This window comes from Nilaparvata lugens, chromosome 13 (assembly GCF_014356525.2).
Source record: "Nilaparvata lugens isolate BPH chromosome 13, ASM1435652v1, whole genome shotgun sequence".
In the NCBI taxonomy this organism is placed as follows: Eukaryota; Metazoa; Arthropoda; class Insecta; order Hemiptera; family Delphacidae; genus Nilaparvata; species Nilaparvata lugens.
In genome coordinates, this window is record NC_052516.1 from 22010534 (window position 1) to 22032535 (window position 22002).

Sequence of the window (22002 nt, forward strand, 5' to 3'; positions counted from 1 at the left end):
TGTAAGTTTGGGTACGAGAATAATAACAAAAATGGAAGAAAAGAATATTTAACACTTTAATTAAATTGATGACATTAGTTAAATATGGTAAAAAGATTAAATATTATGATTGGGCTATTTCAAATTGAAATATATTTTTTAAAAACAATACACAAAACTAGCTTTTAAAAATTCTTAAATAAAATAAATATGAACGCTACTCGCTTGGCTGCAAAGATTTCAATTTTTGTGCTAATGAAATGAAATGGATCACAACAAAGAAGACACCTCCCTTTCGAGAAGGCTTTCCGTTTGGAATTCACTGATAAACGCGACTTTACAATTCATATAAAAAAACAAATGATCCAAACTAATGAATAAGGTTCAGAACTTGTCTTCTCCAATAATACAAATTCTTTTTACACTTCCCGAACTGTGACAGAAAAACTGCCTTATAAATAACAAGCCTATCCTCTTCACTAGATCAGCCGGACTTATTGTCAGTCCTATCAAACGAGCTCTCTTCAAAAAAAAAAAAACATGAAAACCACCTCGAGTACATAATAACATTTTTCTATCTATGACTCAAGCGCACGTTTGTTATTAAAATAGAGAAAGATGCTACAGTTAATATTGACAACAAACAAATAACCAATCTTTCTGTTAATGACAAATGACTAATCGATGAATTTAAATTTAGAAGTAGTTCTGTGAACAGTAGACCTCGCGCAGTTATAAACCACAGCCTCCTCTTATACTGTCCATCAGAGTAAATCCTGTCGGTATGTCGTGTCGACGAGATATCGGTGTGAAAACGGCTAAAGGCTGTTTGGGTTGGTGTATCAAAAATGCTAACATCAAAAGTTAATCTCCTTCAAGACATACTGGCAACAGGTCAGCCCGAGTTAGCAGGTCAAGCAGAGAAAGGTCGAGAGACAATACTATGTTATTTTAGTTATTAATTGCATGCGTTATTGCAAATAGTGCATAAAAATTGTATTCAATGAGGCATGCAATTAATAGTCCACACAGTAGCTTATTTTTTACCAAATTACATTAAGATATTAATAAATTGCATGTAATTAATAATCTACTCGACAGCTGATTTATGATGAATAATTCTATAGTCTGATTTTTACAGTAATATTGGCGTTAGAAGGAGACTACTTTTCCTTTTGTATCATCCTTAAAATGCAAAATTTCAAAAACCCTTTAAATACGTCGACGCGAAATTCAAAAAGGAATATACATGTCAAATTTCATTTAATAGTGCATAAAAATTGCTTACAATGAGGCATGCAATTTATAGTCTACACAGCTGTTGATTTTTTACCAAGTTACATTGAGATATTGAATTGCATGCGTCATGGCATGCAATTTTTAATCAACTCGACAGCTGATTTATGATGAATAATTCTATAGTTTGATTTTTACTCTAATATTGACGTATGATGGAGGCTCCTTTTTCCTTTTATATTATCCTTAAAATGCAAAATTTCCAAAAACCTTGTATAACTTATACGTCGACGCGCAATTAAAAAAGGAACATACCTGTCAAATTTCATGAAAATCGATCGCTGCGTTTCGCCGTAAATGCGAAACATAACATATAAACATAAAGAGAGATGCAAAACCGTCGACTTGAATCTTAGACATCACTTCGTTCGGTCAATAAATCTAAAATCCTGATCAATATGAGATAGCCTAAATATATTATTATATACATGTCCCATATGACCAGTTGACAACTGGTTTTCATAGACCTTTTTTGGCTGTACAACCCAGTACGGGCACAGTCTCACTCAATCTTCTCCTCCAATCATCTCTGTTCAATGCATCCCTGCACTCCAACCCTAGTCAACCATATCCATCCATCTTGTCCTGGGTCCCCCCTCTTCCTCCTTCCCATTCATCGCCATCTTGGGTGCGTATGTGTCGTCTGCTCGTCGTATCAGGTGTCCTGCCCATCTTAGTCTGCGCACTCTCATCACTGTAATGTGATGACTATAATGTAATGACTCTATGACATCACTGTAATGACTATATCGGCTTGTTGGTACAACTGGTACAGCTCTTCATTGTGGCGCCTGCGCCAGACTCCTGCTTCTTGACCAGAGATTCTCCTCATGACTCATGACCTTCCTTTCAAAGACACCCAACATTTTCTCTTCACTCAATGTAGTTACCCAAGTCTCACTGCCATCTAGCAGTACTGGCACAATAAAGGTACAACCACACTGAAAGCGGGGCGTGGCGTGGTCAGAGCGTTCATGATACACACAGGAAGCGTCTGAGCGTCAAGCGTCAAGGGCCTAGAAAATGGCGTTTTCTAGTTTGCACGGACATTACTTTGTGAGAATAATTACTTAAAGATTTGGATATTAGCTAAGCAAGCTAGGACAGAGTGGATTAATGAAATTAACTTGAATCGTCGACTATTTGTTGAATATCACCATCTGTTTAATGTGTTAAGCATGAGTCCCGATTTTTTGAGTACATGCGAATTTCAACTACACCCTTTGATTATATTTTGACGAGAGTGAAGCCTGATTTGGGAAAACAAGTCACTAATTGGAGAAATCCAATATCTGCTGGAGAAAGACTTGTAATAACACTAAGATAATGGATTAGAATAGCCTTACTTTTGATTTCAAAGTGCAATAGATGAATGCTCTCTTTTGAATAATCGAATGATACACATTACAGGGGAATTTGGGCAAACTTCAAATTAATATACTAGTGTACTAGATGGTGGGAAAATGTAGTAGAACAAATGCATTATTATGTACAAGAGTAGACCATTAGTATGTACATTAGAAGTGCACTCGCACGTTGACGCTTTGACGCTCCGCTTGTAGACGCTCCAAAAAACAATCCAGCTTGTTCCAAAGTTTGACGCCACGCTCTGCTCCGCTCTGCGAGTAGCCGCTTCTAGTGTGTTTTAGCTCATTACTTGACATGATATTGTTCACGACGCTCCTCAACGCCACGCCACGCTCCGCTTTCAGTGTGGTTGTTACCCTTAAACAGATTACCTCTTATAAGTTGAAGTTAACTAATATACAAAGTCCGGAATATTTACAAATCAATCAATATTTTAGAATCAAATGAATGCAAATGGAAAGGGAACAATTAATTACTCACATATTGAGCACTGGCTCGGACACAACTGGCATGCTGGCTGGCAAGACTGGCCAGGCGAGTGGCTGGTCGTTTCCGACGGTCACTTCAATGGCAGGTGGGGGCAGTTCACCTTCAAGAGACAGTTCAGCCAGGGGCAGGCCCTCTTCAAAGGGGACATCGGCAGAGGTGGTGGCTTCATCGGAATCCAAATCAACAATTGGCGGAGAAGGTGCACTCTCTTCAGTACCCACGGTCTGAAAAATAAAAACAATTTTCTTTACACATAAACTCAAATGCAAGACATACATACAAATGAAAAGCAAATCCCGTCGAGTCAAAACTTAGACCTCACTACGCTCGGTCAATGAAACAGTCAACAGATGGAAATAAATTGGAAGTTGCATTTGTTCAAATGCTAATTAATGAATAATCTTATCAAAAGAGAATTCAAATTAAATATCTGGAAAATTCAATTCCAAATTAAATGCTGTAATTCACCTCGAAGACTTCTGCTACTGAACATCTAGTTGTTTACCCTGTTGTTAATATTAGCAGTAGCAGAAGTCGTCGGGGTGATTTACAGCATTTAATTGGGATTTTCGTTTAATAATAATTAAAAACTGTCAACATTAGTGCAATGTGAAGGTGAATATTGAAAGAAGTGAATCTCACTTCAATATCTATTACTGGCATGATAACATATGAAACAGCACACAGCAGAATAGTGAGATCAATTGATAATAATAATAGGTTTATTTTTATATGGTATTTTATAAATAGTCCAGGCAATGAATGCTCAAAAAAGGGTATAGAAGGCAATGTTTGGAAGACAATTTTTGACAACAATGTTTTGTTGAAAGTAGTAAGGAGGTAAACATATCAAAAGTCCCCACCCCTACCCCCTGTGCTAAGGGGGTGGGGGTGGTTCAAAGGTACCATTTTTGGGTTTCTCGCATATAACTCGAAAAATATTTATCTTTCGGACATAACTGCTATATAGAAAATTAAAGCTTACATAATTTCCTACAAAATTTGTCTCACTACCTTTTTCTATATATTTTGTAGTTTTTGAGATATCTGCTCTTGAAGGTGTGACTTTTTTGAAAAAAAAAACACATTTGCCACCTATTTTTTCTATTTTTGCTCATAACTTTTTGAAAATCGACGGGAAAAGTCCATGCTGATCATGAGCTTTTAGAGCATCAAATTCTCTTCAATTTGATGTATAATTTCACACTAACGAATTTCCCTACTCCTTTTGCAGCAGCTTTAGTGTTGAGTGTGAAATCTCAATTTTTGCAACAATAGACCAATTGACAAAGGAATTTGGAGGGAATGTTTTAAATGCAATTTTTGACTTTGTAGCTTTGTTGAGACTAGTTGGGAGGACAACATATCAAAAGTCCCCATTCCTAACTCATGTGCTAAGGGGATGAGGGTGGTTTAAAAGTTGCATTTTTCAGCGTTTTGCTGCCACGTTCATATCTCGAGAACAATGCGTTTAACAGACATAGCTAACCATTCAAAAATGAAGCTTGATAAATCCTCTACACTTTACATCATCTACATCCTCTACAGCAGTCCAAAACTGCTCTACTTCCATATTTCATAAATAGTAAACTTTCCAAAAGATAGATTCAAGATTTCTTTATTGCAGAAAACATTTATACAAATGCATAGCATCGTCATAGATTAAACATGGTAAATAAAAAGTATTTACATTCAAAGAAATAAAAATACAAACACAAGCATACAAACAGCAAACAAAATACCCTCGAATTAGAAACTGCTCTTTTCTATATGGACATATTATTTCTATTAACATCTTTTTTATGGCTCTTTTAAAATTACCCACTTCTAGCTCTTTTAAATGTGCAGGAAGCTTATTATAAAGTTGAGTTTTGTTCTTATTAAGACACAATGAATTAGAAGCTGTCCAATTTTCAATTATTTCATTGACCGTATGTAAGCTACAAGAAAGACTATTATTTTTTATTTGAACAGCTAAATCATCAGCAAACATAAATGGTTTTACATTTTACAACTAATTGCTGCAGGAAGATTATTAACATATATATAATAAAGAGGATAGGACCTAGTGTGGAATCCTGTGGAACACCTGATAACACTTTTAAATAATTAGAAAAACAGCCATCATAAAAAATAGTTTGGTATCTATCACTCAAGTAGGAGGTAATTAAATTGGTTGACATGTCATCAAAACCATAGAATTTGAGCTTTTGTAATAAGATGGGATGAAATATTGTATCAAAAGCTCGGCTCATGTCATAGAAGCTGCCTAGTAGATTACACTTCTCATCAATAGAATAGATACAGTTTTCCATGAATACATCAGATATAGCTGTATTTGTGCTTCTATTAGGTATGAACCCAAATTGACTATCGGAGAACAAGTGAGTTATTTTCAAAAAACTCAACAATCTGAAAATACAAAATTACCTCAAAGATTTTAGATATAACTGGAATGATAGAAATCGGTCTAAAATTATTATACTCACTTGCAGAACCTTTCTTGAAAAGAGGAATTACTTTGACAATTTTTAAGCAATTAGGAAAAACGCCATCAAGAATACAATCATTAAACAGAGAGCTCAGTACTTCACAAATATGGGGAGAAGCCAGTTTCAACAAGTAAGAATTCAAGCAATACACATCAAGACAATTACTATTCTTTAAGGATAGTATTACACTATGAACCTGCTCAACACTAGTAAGATGAAAAGAGAAAGAGGGTTTTGAAAAGTTTGGCATTGAATTTTTGTAATTGTCAAGATAATGAAAAACGTCATGAACAGGATTTGCTATTGAACGCAATTTTTCATCTACTCATTTCATTGATTTCTCCACAAATAAATTCTCCACAAATAAATCTACACTGTCAATAAAAAAATCATTGAAACCATCTGGTGTATTACTAGATAGATATTTTATCACCTTTAGCTACTTCATTCCTATTAAAATTCTCTCTGACTATTGACCACAATTCCCTTGGCTTGTTTTTAGCAAGCAAAATACGATTGTTATTGTAATCGAGTTTAGTCTTTTTTACCATTTTTTAAAAAGATCTTTTCAACTGATTATATATGCTTTTATGAGTGGCAGAACCAGACATCTTATAGAGGTCGTACATAAGTAAACATTGCTCCTTAATATTTTAATCTCTTTAGTGTACCAAAATAATTTTACTGGAGGACATCTGCCACTTTCAACACATCTGATGGGAAGAGCTGCATCAGCAATACAAAGAAATTTATTGAAAAAGTGGGATAATTTATCCTCAATACTATTGATTGCATAAACATCTAACCAATTAGTACTTGCAATAATTATTGATTGAAATTTAACAATATTAGAGTAATTAAGTGGTCTGATAATTCTTCTAGACTTATTATTACCTCTTGAATATTTTGAAGCTGTAAGATCAGTCACATCAAGTTGGCATCTAAGCACTAAAGCAAAATGATCCGAGACAATCATCGGCTCAACCTCTGCTGAAATAATTCTTTCAAAATGAATTGATGTAGCAATATTTTCAATTTACGTCCCCTCACAATGAGTAGATTCACCTGGTCTAGTCACTTCATTGATTGTTAAATTGAGATTGAAACTAGACAGCAAATTTTTAAAGACCATACTGTAGTAAGAATCTATCATCAAATTTACATTGAAATCCCCACAGAGGATAATGCTAGCATAAGTACTATTATTGCTATTTAAAACATCAAGCATGCTGAGAAGCGTTTCTATGAAAGCCTCAAAATTACTCGCTTAAGGAACACGGTATATTCAAATGCAAATAACATTATATTGCTCAATCAACACAGCTGAAATCTCACAAACCCTTTCAACGGATAATTCAACCAAATATTGAATTTCAACTGCAATTAAGGATGACTTTACACAGATCAAAGATCCACCTCTTTGCCCTATAGGCCTGCAATATGCGCTGATGCATGTATAGCCACTAATTTCAATCTCAGTCAGATCATTTGAATCCAACACATAATATGTCTTCATCAAATTTGCAGTTTAAATTTGGTTATATTTTCACTTTTCTCTCCTAGAACTCGGATTGAATTTAAAAATTAGATGGGAACTTGGATTGAATTTTATTTTTGAGTTATTTTCTTTTCTGCCTCATTTACTTCATTAGAAGTTTCTTTCTTTTATTTTGAAATGAGGTTTTTGATAAATCCAGAATTTTGACATTCACTTGACTATCAAAAGATCTATAAATGTTTTCACGCAATATCATCCTCCAAAAATTTAAAGAACTCCAACTAGACTTTTTTTGATTCTTCTGAAATTAAATTCCACTACTGAGAATTTAAGCCCAATTATGTGTCCAAAAATATGAAACTAGAAATTCTGAATTTGGAAGGATGAAGCACTAAATTAGAAACTAATATTACACTTCAAAAATCACTGAGACTTCAACAAAATTCAATTATTACAATATTAAAATATAAGCCAGAACATACATTACAGCATAGCTGTTTTAAACGAGAATATATATACTAAAAATATAACACACACACATATATATATATATATATATATATATATATATATATATATATATATATATATTGATTATATAGGAATTTAATTTGATGATTCCTATGTTGAAATTGATTAAATGGAACTAAATGAATGATGAATTAATTTTAATGTTGTAATGACAAAATTGGATTTTTGATAAATATGAAAATAAAACTGTAACAAGTGATAAACAAACTATGCCAGTTGAAAACATCACAGGTGGCAATCATATGATTCGCCACCCCCCTGGGCAGACGATTTGGCCATCCGAAATCTTGAAGTTCACTTTTTTCCTGGAACAGGGTGGGAAGGCTGAGGTAAGTCGTCTTGAAGGATGTATGCTGGCTTCACCCGGTCAATGGAAACCTTAGCGGTTTTACCATTAATCCTTAATGTGAAGGTTTTATCGTCTCTGTCCACCACCTCATGGGGACCAGTGTAAGGTGGCAGAAGTGTCCTTAATATTGGTCCCTCTCGCAAAAAGACGTGACTACATGTGGACAGTTCCTTAAACACAAAGACGCCTGGTTGACCATGTCTTGTTGCTGGAATGGGGCGTAAATGCGACATGAATTCTCTCAAGCTTGAAATAAAACTGTCCGAGATATCAAGAAAGCAGCTCAAAGGGCAAAACGAGTCTCTCCATAGACTAATTCGGATGTAGTAGCCTTGATATCTTCCTTGAAAACAGATCGAATACCAAGAAGTATTAGAGGCAAGGCTTCAACCCAATCAGCCTTAGCATGAGCCATAATTGCGGCTTTTAGATGGCGATGGAATCGTTCAATCATACCGTTTGATGCAGGATGCCAACTTGCTGTACTTCTGAGTCGAATCCCAAATAGCTTGACAAAAGTGTTGAAGAGGTTGGAAGTGAATTGTGTCCCGCGATCTGTAGTCATAGTTTCTGGGAAACCAAAACGAGATATCCAGCAATCCAAAAGTGCATGACACAATACCTCTGCAGTTATGTCAGATAGTGGATAAACTTCTGGCCATCGAGTAAAACGATCTGTGACCGTAAAGCAATATTTGAAAGATCGTGCAGGAGGAAGTGAGCCAATCAGATCGACGTGGATATGAGAAAATCTTTTTGTAGGTGTCACAAAATTTCCACAAGGAGCATGAACATGTCGAGTAATCTTTGATCGTTGACAACCAGTACAAGCGCGAGCCCAATCTCGACAGTTTTTGTTCATGTTTGGCCAAACAAATCTGTTGCTGACTAACTTGAGTGAAGCATTGGGTGCGGGATGACTCAGGTTATGGAGGCTGTCAAAGACTTGTCGTCTAAAAGGTTGTGTAAGAAACGGTCGAGGTTTCCCTGTAGATAGGCCTACTTCACAGAGCACAGTAAGTGGTGATCCGGGAATGGGTACACGTTCCAATGAGAGAGAAGAATTCTCTGGCGTTAGTTTCTTAAGTGCTTCATCAATTTCTTGAGATTTGACCAATAACTCATAATCAAGGGTTGTAGTAATAGCTTCAATACGTGAAAGTGTATCAGCAACAATGTTTTGGATGCCTTTGACATAATGTATATCTGTTGAAAACTCAGAGATGAATGACAGTTGGTTCAGTTGAATCGGTGGAAGTTTATCACGGTTCTGTTGAAAAGCATAGATTAAAGGCTTGTGGTCTGTGTAGATAGTGAAAGGGTGTCCTTCTAAGAGGTGCGAGAATGCTGCACCGCTGCATAAACCGCAAGTACCTCACGATAGTATGCAGACCAACCGCCTTCTTCAAAGATAATTTTTTTGAAAAGAAAGCAAGAGGTTGTCATATGCCTTCAACCAGTTGTTGTAAGCATGCTCCAACTGAATGGTTAGAAGCATCAGTAAATAAACCAAGTGGTGCGCCAATTCGGGGATGGACAAGGAGAGAAGCTAAAGAAATGCAATTCTTGTAGGTTTCAAATGCTTCTTCAAGTTCAAGTGTCCAACCAATCGGTTGGGAGCCTTTGAAAAGTGGATTACTGATTGCGCTATGTAGAGGAGCTTCGTACTCAGAAGCATGTGGTATGAATCTCCTATAGAAATTGAGCATGCCAAGAAAACGGCGGAGCCCTTGAGCGGTTTTTGGTAAAGGATATTTTTGGATTACCTTCAGGTGCTCGAATACCGGCAGCAGATAATTATGCTGTATCCAATAAAAGTAATCTCGGACACACCAACGATGCATTTTAGTGGGTTGATGACCAGGCCATACTTTAAAAGACGTTTTAAAAGATTTCGAATGTGATCTTCATGCTCCGCTTTAGAACGTGAATAGATGAGAATGTCATCCATATAAACAAAGCAAAAATCCAATCCGTGTAAAACTTCATCCATAAATCGTTGAAAGGTTTGTCCAGCATACCGCAGACCAAATGTCATAAAAGGAAATTCAAATAGGCCAATTGGAGTGATAATTGCGGTTTTACCGATATCTTCCTCAGCAACTGGTATCTGCTGATAAGCTTTGACCAAATCGATTTTCAAAAATATTGTGCATCCAACAATAAAATAAGTAGCTTCTTGTATATGGCGAACCGGATAACGATCTGGGATTGTTGGAGCATTCAACCTGCGAAAGTCGCCACAGGGACGCCAAGATGAGTCACTTTTCGGTGCTAAGTGTAACGGAGACGACCAAGAACTCTCTGAAGGGCGAGTTGTTCCAGCTTTTAACATGTCATCGAATTCTTCGCGAGCAATTTTCAATTTTTCAGGGCATAACTGGCGAACTCTACTTGAAACTGGAGGTCCCGGAGTTGTTCGAATGTGATGGACAGTCTCATGTTCTATATGTCGTGGTAAACCAGGTGGACGAGTGACCTCCGCCAACTCAGAAAGGAGAGAAGAATAAGCAGAAGAATATTGGATGGTTGTGATGCTGCTCTGTGACAGGTATTGAGTTAAGCCAGGAGCTCCAAGTCTAGTGGAGGCATCAATAATATGTTTTGTGCGACAATCTGGTACAAGGTGATAATGAGAAAGAAAATCAAAACCAAAACTTGGTACGTCAACGTCAGCTACTATAAATCTCCATAAGAAATTGCGTCGGAGTCCTTAGTCAAGACTCCGGTTTAGGAACCCATAAGTTTTGATTTTGCTTCCATTTGCGGCACTTAATTCGTAATTCACAGGAGAAAATCGTTGTAATTGACGCCAAGGAAAACAGTATAAGTCAGAGCCTGTATAAACTAGAGAATTAATTTTAGAATTTTCATCAGTGACAATAAGGCGGCTATTAGATGCAGACAAGCAGCAATCAGTTGCCGCCATTACTGATTGCTTTGGTTGTTTTCCGACCAGCTGCACGGTTTGGCATATTTCTTAGCTTTTTCTTGAAAATTATCATGGTACCAGAATAGGCCAGCCCTCTTCTGATTGGTGCGCCTTTTCACGTGCAGTGGATTTGTTTATATTTTTAGTGTTGCGGTTAGAGCTGCGTGAACGAAAACGATATTGACGTGATTGGGAAGCAGATAATTCAGCGACTTGCTTTTGTAAGTCGGCAATCGCCTTTAGTAACTCATTCTCCTTACATTTTCCATGAAATGCTGCATTGACTGAAAAAGTAGCTGTGTATGGTATAATCTCACTAACCTTGTCAGCCAGTTCAGCTTGTTTGTCAAGCGCCAACTCCGGTTGCGATGCGAGAATAGTTTGAACATTTGGCGGAAGGCGAGGAAGCCATAATTGACGCAACAAATTGTCTTGTATGCCAGTTGCATTCGCCAGAGAGCGGAGATGGCGAAGAAACTGTGACGGTTTGCGGTTGCCGAGCTCCTCCGTACTGATGAGCTGTCGAATGCGTTGCTCCTCGGACGCAGATAAACGTTCAAAATAATCTTGTCGCGCAAGAACGTGTATGGGTTGAGCGGAGGAGGGTTCACAATAACGTCCTCAACTTCGGCTGCCGTGCGTTGGTCCAATTGAGACACAACATGATGGAATTTGGTTAACTCGTTTACGATGTTGGACAGTGTGAACTGGTATTCTGCCTGAAGGAACCATAAACGAGGTTTGTCCAACCAAAATGGTGGCAACTTTATAGATACCCGATGTACTTCGTGGTTTTGAATGAGTTGCTGCAACTGTGCATCACGTTCATGCAGATCCGCAATTTGTTCATCCATCATGACTCAAATACTCACTCAAAATATTTGTGAAAATTCTTGTTTTTCAATCGTCGGGGTCACCAATATAGGAATTTAATTTGATGATTCCTATGTTGAAATTGATTGAATGGAACTAAATGAATGATGAATTAATTTTAATGTTGTAATGACAAAATTGGATTTTTGATAAATATGAAAATAAAACTGTTACAAGTGATAAACAAACTATGCTAGTTGAAAACATCACAGGTGGCAATCAGATGATTCGCCACAATTATATTTATATTATTGCCCTACTAATAATTGTCAATTAGAAATGATTGTAAAATATGAGTAACTCACAGTGGTGTTCGCAACGACTTGAATCTTATGGCTTTCTGGTAAAAAATCGTTGAATCCCAGAAGCAATTCAGGATGGTTTTCAAACAGCTTAGTTACGCTTTCAACTACAGCTGAAGTTCTGTAAAAAACAAAAGCAATAATTAGTAAAATAATTTGGAAGTAAAAATGACAATAACAATAATAAAGTATAAAGTAAAATAGCATTACACAGTAACAGAAAAAAGTGAAAATGATAATAACAATAATTAAGTAAAAATGACAAAGTTTAAGCACTAATTAAGTAGATGAAAAAGCAATTTTATTAAATTTATTGCATTGATCTAATATAGATCTTATTTGATCTAGCATTGACTCGAATTTGGAAAATATTATTATTATTTTATTGATTCAATGATACAAAGTTATAATGTAAAATAATTTTGGGGAGGATCAACAGGCACAGCCCGTTCTATATGTATTGTTCATGATGTATACAAATGATGTGCATATGTGTTTGTCAAGTTCCGTTCAATCTAATAAGACGGAAAAATAAACATTTTGTTAATAACTTTGGTGTAAACGCAGCTTTAAACTTTCAAGTACAATTTAAAAAACTTGTATGGGAAAGGAAAACATTTTACAATAATAATTATTCAACATTTTTTGATTATAAATAAGGTATAACCCATAATAGTAATAAGTGCTGAGGTCTATTTATACCATTTTTTGCATTTCCCCCGTTATATGAGTATATATTTTTTCTTCATTAAACTATAAAAAGCGTTAATGAAAATTGAAGTGGGTTCACAGTTATCAGTTAGCTCTCGACGCAGTCAGGAGTTCGAAATATTGTGCTTGTCTTATCTGATTGCTATTGCAGATCTAGACTACTATTTTCTGTCAATGAATTCTTTGAACGAGCCATCTTCAGCCGTATTTAAACTGATTTTAATTCAATTTACGGGCAGTGAAAATTGTTTTTAGTGTATTATTCGATGGCATCAAGAATTTAATTTTATTCTAAAATTTATTCCCACACTAGATTAAACCTGAGAAATGAATATTGTCGGTACAAATCCAGTCATGTGAGTTTTAGGGCGTGTGTAATTAGATTCTTTAACCAATTACCATTGAACATTAGAGACTTGTCTGTGAGAGATTTTAAATTAAGAATTAGAGATTTACAGATGGCTGGATGGAGATGTTGCAATTATTCAAATGCTGATGACTTGATAATAATTATTATTAAACGAAAATCCAAATTGAATGCTGTAATTCACCCCAAGAACTTCTGCTACTGCAAATATTGACAACAGGGTAAACAGCTAGATGGAAATTCGATGAGCGCTACTATTCAGAATTTATTTCCCAGGCTGACAAATAATTAATTTTTTGAATAGTAGCGCTCATCGAATTTCCATCTAGCTGTTTACCCTGTTGTCAATATTTGCAGTAGCAGAAGTCTTTGGGGTGAATTACAGCATTTAATTTGGATTTTCGTTTAATAATAATTATTATCAATTAAAGATTTATTTATTTAATCAATCAGAATTACACAACTTACAGAAAAGTACCACGGGCTTATAAGCCCAAAACGGCTCCAATTCTAATCTATACAACAGTCCAAATGTAGCCAGGTTATGTGTCACTCAACATTCTTCAATTACACACTCAATTTACAATTGAGATTTTCTAATATTAGAAACTGCTTCTACAATCTAAAAGAATATTTTAGCTTTAATATCTATGAATAATTAATAAATTGTGATCTAATGTACATGTATAACAATGATTGTGACTTTTATGACATGGACTATACTTGTTTTAATAATACACGGATGCTCGTGACTCCCGCCTGATAAGGAACCTGTATTATAACCAAAAGGCCACAGTACGGTGCAATCTGAGTTGAGTGAAGAGCTGGAAATCAAACGAGGGGTTCGTCAGGGCTGTGTGCTTTCACCACTCCTTTTCAACATTTATTCCGAAAAAAAACCATCAGCAAGGCCCTAGAAGATGATACTGGAGGTATAAGAGTTAATGGCACACCTATCAACAACCTAAGGTATGCTGATGACACTGTACTGCTGGCAGAAAATATGGAAGATCTCCAGAGGATGCTGAACAGTGTCATTACTGCAAGCAAAGAAGGTGGTTTGAGTCTGAATTCTAAAAAGACAAAGTACATGGTAATCACCAAAGACCAACCTCCTATCGGGGATCTATTCGCTGAAGGAATCCGTTTGGAGCGGGTGGATTCATAAGATGCGTACAGATATACGCGCCGCGAACATGAGAAATTCACTTTTAATCAGCTGATTATATCTGTATTTTTACAGAAACGGTAAGATATAGATATAAAAAGCTTGGCATCAGCTGATTAAAAGTGAATTGCTCATGTTCGCGGCGCGTAAATCTGTACGCACCTCTACACGTACCTTGGGACAGGGGTAACTTCCAATGCTGATAACTGCTCAGAACTCAGAATAAGAATAGAAAAAGCACGTTCCACATTTATCAGGATCAAGAATTTACTGACATCAAAAGACATCAAGCTTGAATTACGAATGCGTCTCCTTAAATGTTTCGTGTTTCCTGTACTATTATATGGTGTGGAAGCATGGACATTGAATAGATGGGGTGAGAAGAAAATACAAGCCTTTGAGATGTGGACCTATCGCAGAATGCTGAGAATCTCATACACCGATCATGTTACAAATGAAGAGGTTCTGAGGAGAATGGGTAAGAAACTGCAACTCATTGGTGAAATCAAGGAGCGCAAATTAAGGTACCTGGGTCACATAATGAGAGGTCACAAGTATGAAATATTGCACTTCATTATGCAAGGCAAAATAACATGAAGGAGGTCAGTGGGGCGAAGAAGGATATCTTGGTTGCGCAATTTAAGGGATTGGTTCAAGTGCACCTCAAATGAACTTTTCAAGTCAGCTGTAAGCAGGGTGAAAATTGCCATCATGATAGCCAACCTCCGCCATGGAGACGGCACATGAAGAAGAAGATACTTGTTTTATACTTGTCGTTGGCAATAAATGGATTTGATTTGATCTATTATTGCCCTCATAAACTAACAAAACATTAGACAAATGATGGAGATAAACTTGATAATATAAGTGAATATTATACAAAGAGTGCTCACTTTGTTGTTTCAAACGATTTCAATATGTCGACGAATTTGTAGTAGATTGATGGTTGGTGTTTGAAGGTGTTTTTGACAGAAGTTATATAAGCGGTGCTGTCAGTCATACGTGGATGCGGTGTGTTCACACTTGCTGCCGAAGCCGAAGCCGATGCAACAACACCAGACGGCCCCGCCTAAAAATCCATCAAAAACAAATTAATAAATTTTATTTCCATTAAAATACGAACAAGAATTAATCTTATTGATAAAATATACATCAAATTTACTATAAATATAAAGGGTAATTTATTTTGTTTAGAAAATCACCCTACTTAATGAATGTATTCATTTTTCATTTATACAATAAGTTTAAAGGAGTAAAGATATTTTCAATAAGTAGGCTTCATTATCAAAATGATAGGGAGAGGAGAAATAATGTAACCTTGTGCTATTCCTCTCCCAAATTTAGATAACACATAGTCCGAGATAGGTTAAGTCTTGCAGTTTCACAAAGTAGATTTTCAAATAAAGTATATTTACTTCAAAAACTATGGGAAACCCATGTACTAAGAAGGTGTAGTAGTGACAAATTTTGAGTGGGGTCGCAAATATATTGGGTAAGTAAGCTCACAAAAATATTGTTCAAAATTATGTTTTCTATAAGTGTACCCGTTGTTATAAGCCAGTTTTTAACGGGACTTTTGAATTTTATTTATTTTTCAAAAGACACGTCAAAATATAGAAACACTGTGACAAAAAAAGCAAACAACAAAGTTACAGTTATAAGTTGTTTCTTTTTAAAGTCCCTCTTTGTACAATTTAATTTGATTATTCAATTTACTGAACTACATTTAGGGAGAGAAGGTTTTGGGCTAGTGCTTGTTTTTTTCTTTCCAATATTTTGATGTTCTTCAATGTTTCTTTCCATCACGAACTGCTTATTATTAAAATATGCACTATTATTATAATAATAATCCCTTTTTGCTATCAAAAGGAACGACTAGCAGTCAGATATTTTACAATAAATGAATTAATCACTCACTGTGACAACGAGATCTTTCGGCAGGTCCGCCATCTTCTTGGTTGTAATCATAGACAATGTGATGTTTATGATCTAAGTAGCAGGCAACCCGTGCTCCGCAAGGGTCTAATTAAAAACTTGACAAACTGAATACTTGACCTACCGAAATCTTCAAGAATAATTGTAAACAGGCCTATAACCATTCTTATCTTTATGCAAAATTTCGAGTTAATCAGTCCAGTAGTTCAGACGTGATGATGCGTCATTCGTGAATCTCCAATCCCGTACGTGTATAACCAGTTCTTTCCTTTATTATTATATATATCAATAATATTCATTTAATACTATTATTGAAGTCTTAATATTTGAAAGAAGAATACAAGGTATAAAAAGTCATGCAAAATAAGTAATGAATAAAATATGAAACTTGAAACATACCTCTTCCTTAGACTCCATTGTACAAGATTGAACTACAATACGAAGCCCTGAGAATAATGCAGATTTTCTGTAAATAAAACAATAATTTTAATAAATGTAAAATTAAAAAAAAACAATTTGGGTGAGAATATATAACTATAAATTCAAATAAATAAAAACAATATAACAACTTGTAGTACCCTTTATTAAAAACTTTAAAGTATTTTAACGACTAGTTTCGACCAGTGATCATTTTCAAGTTAAAATGTCATTGAATGACCTATGGTCAAAACTAGTCGTGAAGATATTTTAAAGTTTTTAATAAATGGTACTACAAGTTTTTATATTGTTTTTATTAATTTGAATAAAGTAGCCCATATATAACCTGTAAGTGAAGTGATTCTATAAATTCAAGTTTAAAATAAATTTCTCAAGATAAGCACGTGTATAATTTGTATAAAATAAATTGAGACTCTGCCCTCCGAGGCAATTCGAGGAAATTTATAGATTTATAGCGATAGTAGGTGTAGAATTTGTTGTAACAGTGGTAGAGGATTGTCGGCCGAATTTGCAATAAATAACGGCGTAAAACAAGGATGCTTAAAGTCGCCAATTTTATTCTTCCTATTCATTTATAGATTACCTTTGTAATATATAGGTGGATGAGTATCTGTGGGAAACTTAGATTTTTCAATGGTCTTATGTATGCAGACGACGCGGCGTATTATGTATGATAAGCAGCGTATTTTGACTGTGGTTGGCCTATTCATTATCTGGTCTGTTATTGGGGCAGATGGAGAGGTGAGTTTCCTGCCTACAAGGGGTGATGTCCATGGGCATAATAGCCGTAATAGGAGTAGGCTCGACCTCCCGTATTGCAGGCTTGGGAGAACGAAGGTTAGTTCGGCTTACATGGTGGGAAAGATCATCAACAAGTTACTCATTACAGCGGGGTCTCTGCCAATGGCAAGCCTGAGGAGAAAGTTGAGGCTGTTCCTTGAGGATCACCCGTTTTATGGGCTGAATGAGTTTTTCAGTTGTGAGAGTGCTGCTTTGGAGCGGTATTTTACTTGATGCATGCTCTTGCCTTGAGTGCATGTTTTTTTCTATTGTTAATGACTTGTCTATCTGTGACCATCCAATGTGGTTCACATTATGGACAGAAACAAACATAATAATTATAATAATAATGACGTCGTTATATTGGATGATACCCCGATTCTCATGCAAAAAAGTGAAACATCGATTAAGATGTCATTGCATTAAGTGGAGCTTAGTTGTAAATATGGAAAAATCTAAAATTTTTGTCTTCAGAAAAAGGTGGTAAACTCAGAAGAAGTAAAAAAATGGTTCTATGGAGAAGAGATTATGGAGGTTATGAATCAGTACAGATATTTGGAAGTAATATTCACTTCCTCCCTGTCACTGAAAAGGCATTGGTATGATAGGATAACAGCGGCGAGATACGGTATTAATATTGTGTGCAGAAACCTAATCCAGAATGTGTAAGTTCCCCTTTCAGCCAAGTGGAATGTTTTCATGCTGCATGTAAGTCTACAGTGACATATTATGCAGCGCAAGTATATGGCTACTTGCACAGTGACCGAATAGAAAAATTTCAAAAATATTATTTGACCATCCCAAAAGTACTACAGACAATGTGACCATTTAGAATGCGGATAGGAGGTGATGTGGATGTGGATCTACACTTTGAGATTTCATATGAATTATAACATTAAGTTATAAGTTATATTTTATTTCAATTTTATTCAAGTATATGTATGAGTAATTATGTTTATTTATTTAATTATATTTTTGATTATATGTCATATTATTAAGACTTCTAAACTCAACTGTGATATCCTTTGCAGATGATACTGCAGCTATTTTTCACGGTAATTCATGGAATGAAGTACATACCATAGCTGAAAATAATATGCTTTTAATTAAGAAGTGGTTAGATAAGAATACCTTAAGTTTAAATATTGAAAAAACTAATTACATAACTTTCTCTGCAAATAGAGTAGGGCAGCCTAATGAAAATCAAGATTTGAGACTCCATTCTCAGTGCAATTTAAACTTGGGTAAATGTGATTGTCCCACCATTAAAAAAGTCAATAATACTAAGTATTTGGGAATCATAATTGATGAAAACCTTAAATGGGATGTTCATATTAAATACATATGTAGAAAAATTAGATATTTATCTTTTAAATTTTACCAAGTTGAAAGAATTCTTAATAAAAACCACCTGAAAATGATGTATCATGCTCTAGTCAAGTCAATTCTGCAGTATGGCATAGTTGTTTGGGGAAGCTGTTTCAACTGTCATATTGCTGAAATTGAAATAGTAGTATTCAATATGCCAGAGAGTCTAAATCCACGCAATTAGCGTATGAGATCTTTGTCAGGAAATGCGGTTGGTAAAAGGTCTGGCTAAGATTCTGTCAGCGCTATGATATAAGACAGATAGCACAATTCAAGTGGACAGATGGTTGAATTCCATGAATCAAATGCTATAAAAAGTGTATTGCTACAGAAAACTTGGAGAGAGCGAGCTGATCAGTCAGTATATCATAGCATGTAATCTTCTTTAGTGATAGACTTAGGAGATCGCACGTATTTGAATGAAAGGAATTTCATAAATATAATTTTTAGAGCAAGAGCTTCATGCTGCCGCTATATTTCAGACTAGATATGGAAGAGAATAGACATATATGTTCTTAACGTAACAGTAGAGAGTTTGGTCCATTTCATGGTGGAAATGTAAAGTTTTAGGGGCGATAAGACAGACCATATATTTGAGTTCTTTACAAATATATGAGTGAAGTTACAAATATTAGTTATTTGAATGGAAGAGACTGGTACCACCATGTTGGGTATCTTCGGCGTTAAAGGAAGTGGTTTGTGAGGGAATACAATAGCTAAGCTTACCGTACTTAAAAAGTTCTACTCAATACTTGAAACTTGTTACTCAAAACTCAACTTACTTGATAGTTGAATGGTCAGATTATATTGAATTATGTTCTTTTACTCTAAAGCTGGATTTACACCAAAGTTATTAACAAAATGTTAAAACTTAATCCTTAAGATAGATTCTATTAGATTGAACGGAACTTGACTAATAGGCCTACATATGTTCATCATGTGTTTGATAAGTTCTGTTCAATCCAATAGAATCTATAAAGATTAAGTTATTAACATTTTGTTGATAACTTTGGTGTAAACCACGCTTTATAGACGTGATAAATTTTGATTCGAACAAGATATTAAATTATCATTATTATTATTATTTATGGTAATACATAATCTATTTAGTCTTTTTTCGTTAGGGCTACTCTTAAATAGAAATAAAATAGAATTATTGTAATATATATTGTATATATTGTAATATATTTAGCTATGTAACATTTTCTAAATCAACAGAACTATTGATTCTTGGATGATTAGTATCATAGCCACCTCCAATACAGGTGGCTATGATACTAATCATCCAAGAATCAATAGTTCTGTTGATTTAGAAAATGTTACATAGCTAAATATATTACCTGTATTAGAGGTGGCTATGTTAGTATACATGACAATAGTAGTATCATATTAGTGTAATATTCAGCTGTTTAAGGCCCGTATTCAGATGCTTGGTGTAAACGGAGAAATGTCAGCTGTTCGTATAAACCCCAAATGAAAAACATTATGATAAATGCAACCATATCCACAAGTGAACATGGTTTAGCGTTTAACGTAATAATATTTAGTACTTTTGGTTCCATAATGGATTACATTATGAGAGCCACAAGAGCCACGTCAAAAAATAAAAAAAATTGTGTGGCGCACTCACACAACTTTCCTTGCCGTTATGAAAATTGTTCACCTGACGCTAGTGCTCCCGCTCATCTCAAGTCTACACTATTCAAAGATTTGAGTCAGCTGGTGACAGGGCAATAACGCTGGAGACACACGAGGTCTGCTATCTCTTCATAGTGAATCATTTAATAGAATCAACAGTTGCCAACAAATTGCAATTGGATAATCACATTTTCTCGAATTTCGAGCTTATTTTCAATTTTAGGTGAAAATGTTACAGAACATTAATTGTAGAGATTTTCATGTTCAATCTTTTCCACTTGAAATTTTAAAATTTTTGTTTAAATTGTATCTGAAGCCTGATAATAAGAATCTAAAATCAAAACTTTACATACATGGGGCGGAGCTCCTGAAATTTTTACAGATATGAAACTTGTGGCAGTTGATAGAGCTTATCGATGACTATTTCAGGTATAACTTTAATCAAAATCGTTGGAGCCGTTTTCAAGAAAAACGCGAAAACCCCTGTGTTTGACAACATTTTCGCCGCCATCTTGAATTGCATTTGATCGAAATTGTTCGTGTCGGATCCTTATATTGTAAGGACCTTATGTTCCAAATTTCAAGTCATTCCGTTAATTGGGAGATGAGATATCGTGTACACACACAGACGCACACACACACACACACACACACACACACACAACACACACACACACACACACACACACACACACACACACACCTACAGACCAATACCCAAAAACCACTTTTTTGGATTCAGGGGACCTTGAAACGTATAGAAATTTAGAAGTTGGAGTACCTTAATTTTTTTAGGAAAGCAATACTTCCCTTACCTATGGTAATAGGGCAAGGAAAGTAAAAGAGAAAGTAAGCTAAAATGGTGCATATGGCCCTAAAGCTGTGTTTACACCAAAGTTATTAACAAAATATGAGAAAAATGAAGAAAAATAACTTTCTTTCGGCTCGACTAATCAGTGTTTGAAGTGAGTCCTTCTAGTGCGGAGATAAGAATCGATGCAGCGATAGTGTCATTGATAGTTTATTTATCTAAGTATTTTGATAAAATACGCCTAGTATATCTGGTCTGTGTTGAGAATCAATTCAATTCAATTCGTTTATTTCCACTTGGCATACAATACATGTACATTATTTATATTGATATTCAACAAAATAAGAATCACATTTTTACAAAAACAGTAGAAAGAACAAATTGATTGAGTGGAATTCCCCCAGTAAGATTGGGGGACAGTTCCTGCAAGCAGTATTATGGTATTATATTTACTATAAATTACAATATGTGTGATTAAAATTGCACAACTAAGATTCAGATAACAGTAGGTGAATTATAAGTGATAACATAATATAGTGTTGGGTGTAGCTTGATATCTAGAGTGGGAGAGCAAGAGGACCCAAAAACCGGAGGTAATTTATTGTTTTATAAGCCTCTATTATGTTTTGGAACTCTAAATACTTGAACGTGAGGTATGAGTGTATAAATGAATTTAG

The 22002-nt window shown here is 35.2% G+C and overlaps 1 protein-coding gene across 6 annotated transcripts in view; it reads right to left on the reverse strand.

Moving 5' to 3' along the window:
* The window catches only part of LOC111046923 (paired amphipathic helix protein Sin3a), a 69617-nt gene that overhangs the window by 43341 nt on the left and 4274 nt on the right, over window positions 1-22002 (reverse strand). For all 6 annotated transcript variants that reach the window (XM_039440082.1, XM_039440086.1, XM_039440085.1 and 3 more), the window contains exons 2-5: window positions 16690-16756; window positions 15249-15424; window positions 12113-12230; window positions 3124-3356 (exon numbers count right to left, since the gene is read on the reverse strand). In XM_039440082.1, the coding sequence (XP_039296016.1) occupies window positions 3124-3356; window positions 12113-12230; window positions 15249-15424; window positions 16690-16707 (545 nt within the window). In that variant the 5' untranslated portion in view covers window positions 16708-16756. The remainder of the gene's footprint in view (window positions 1-3123; window positions 3357-12112; window positions 12231-15248; window positions 15425-16689; window positions 16757-22002) is intronic.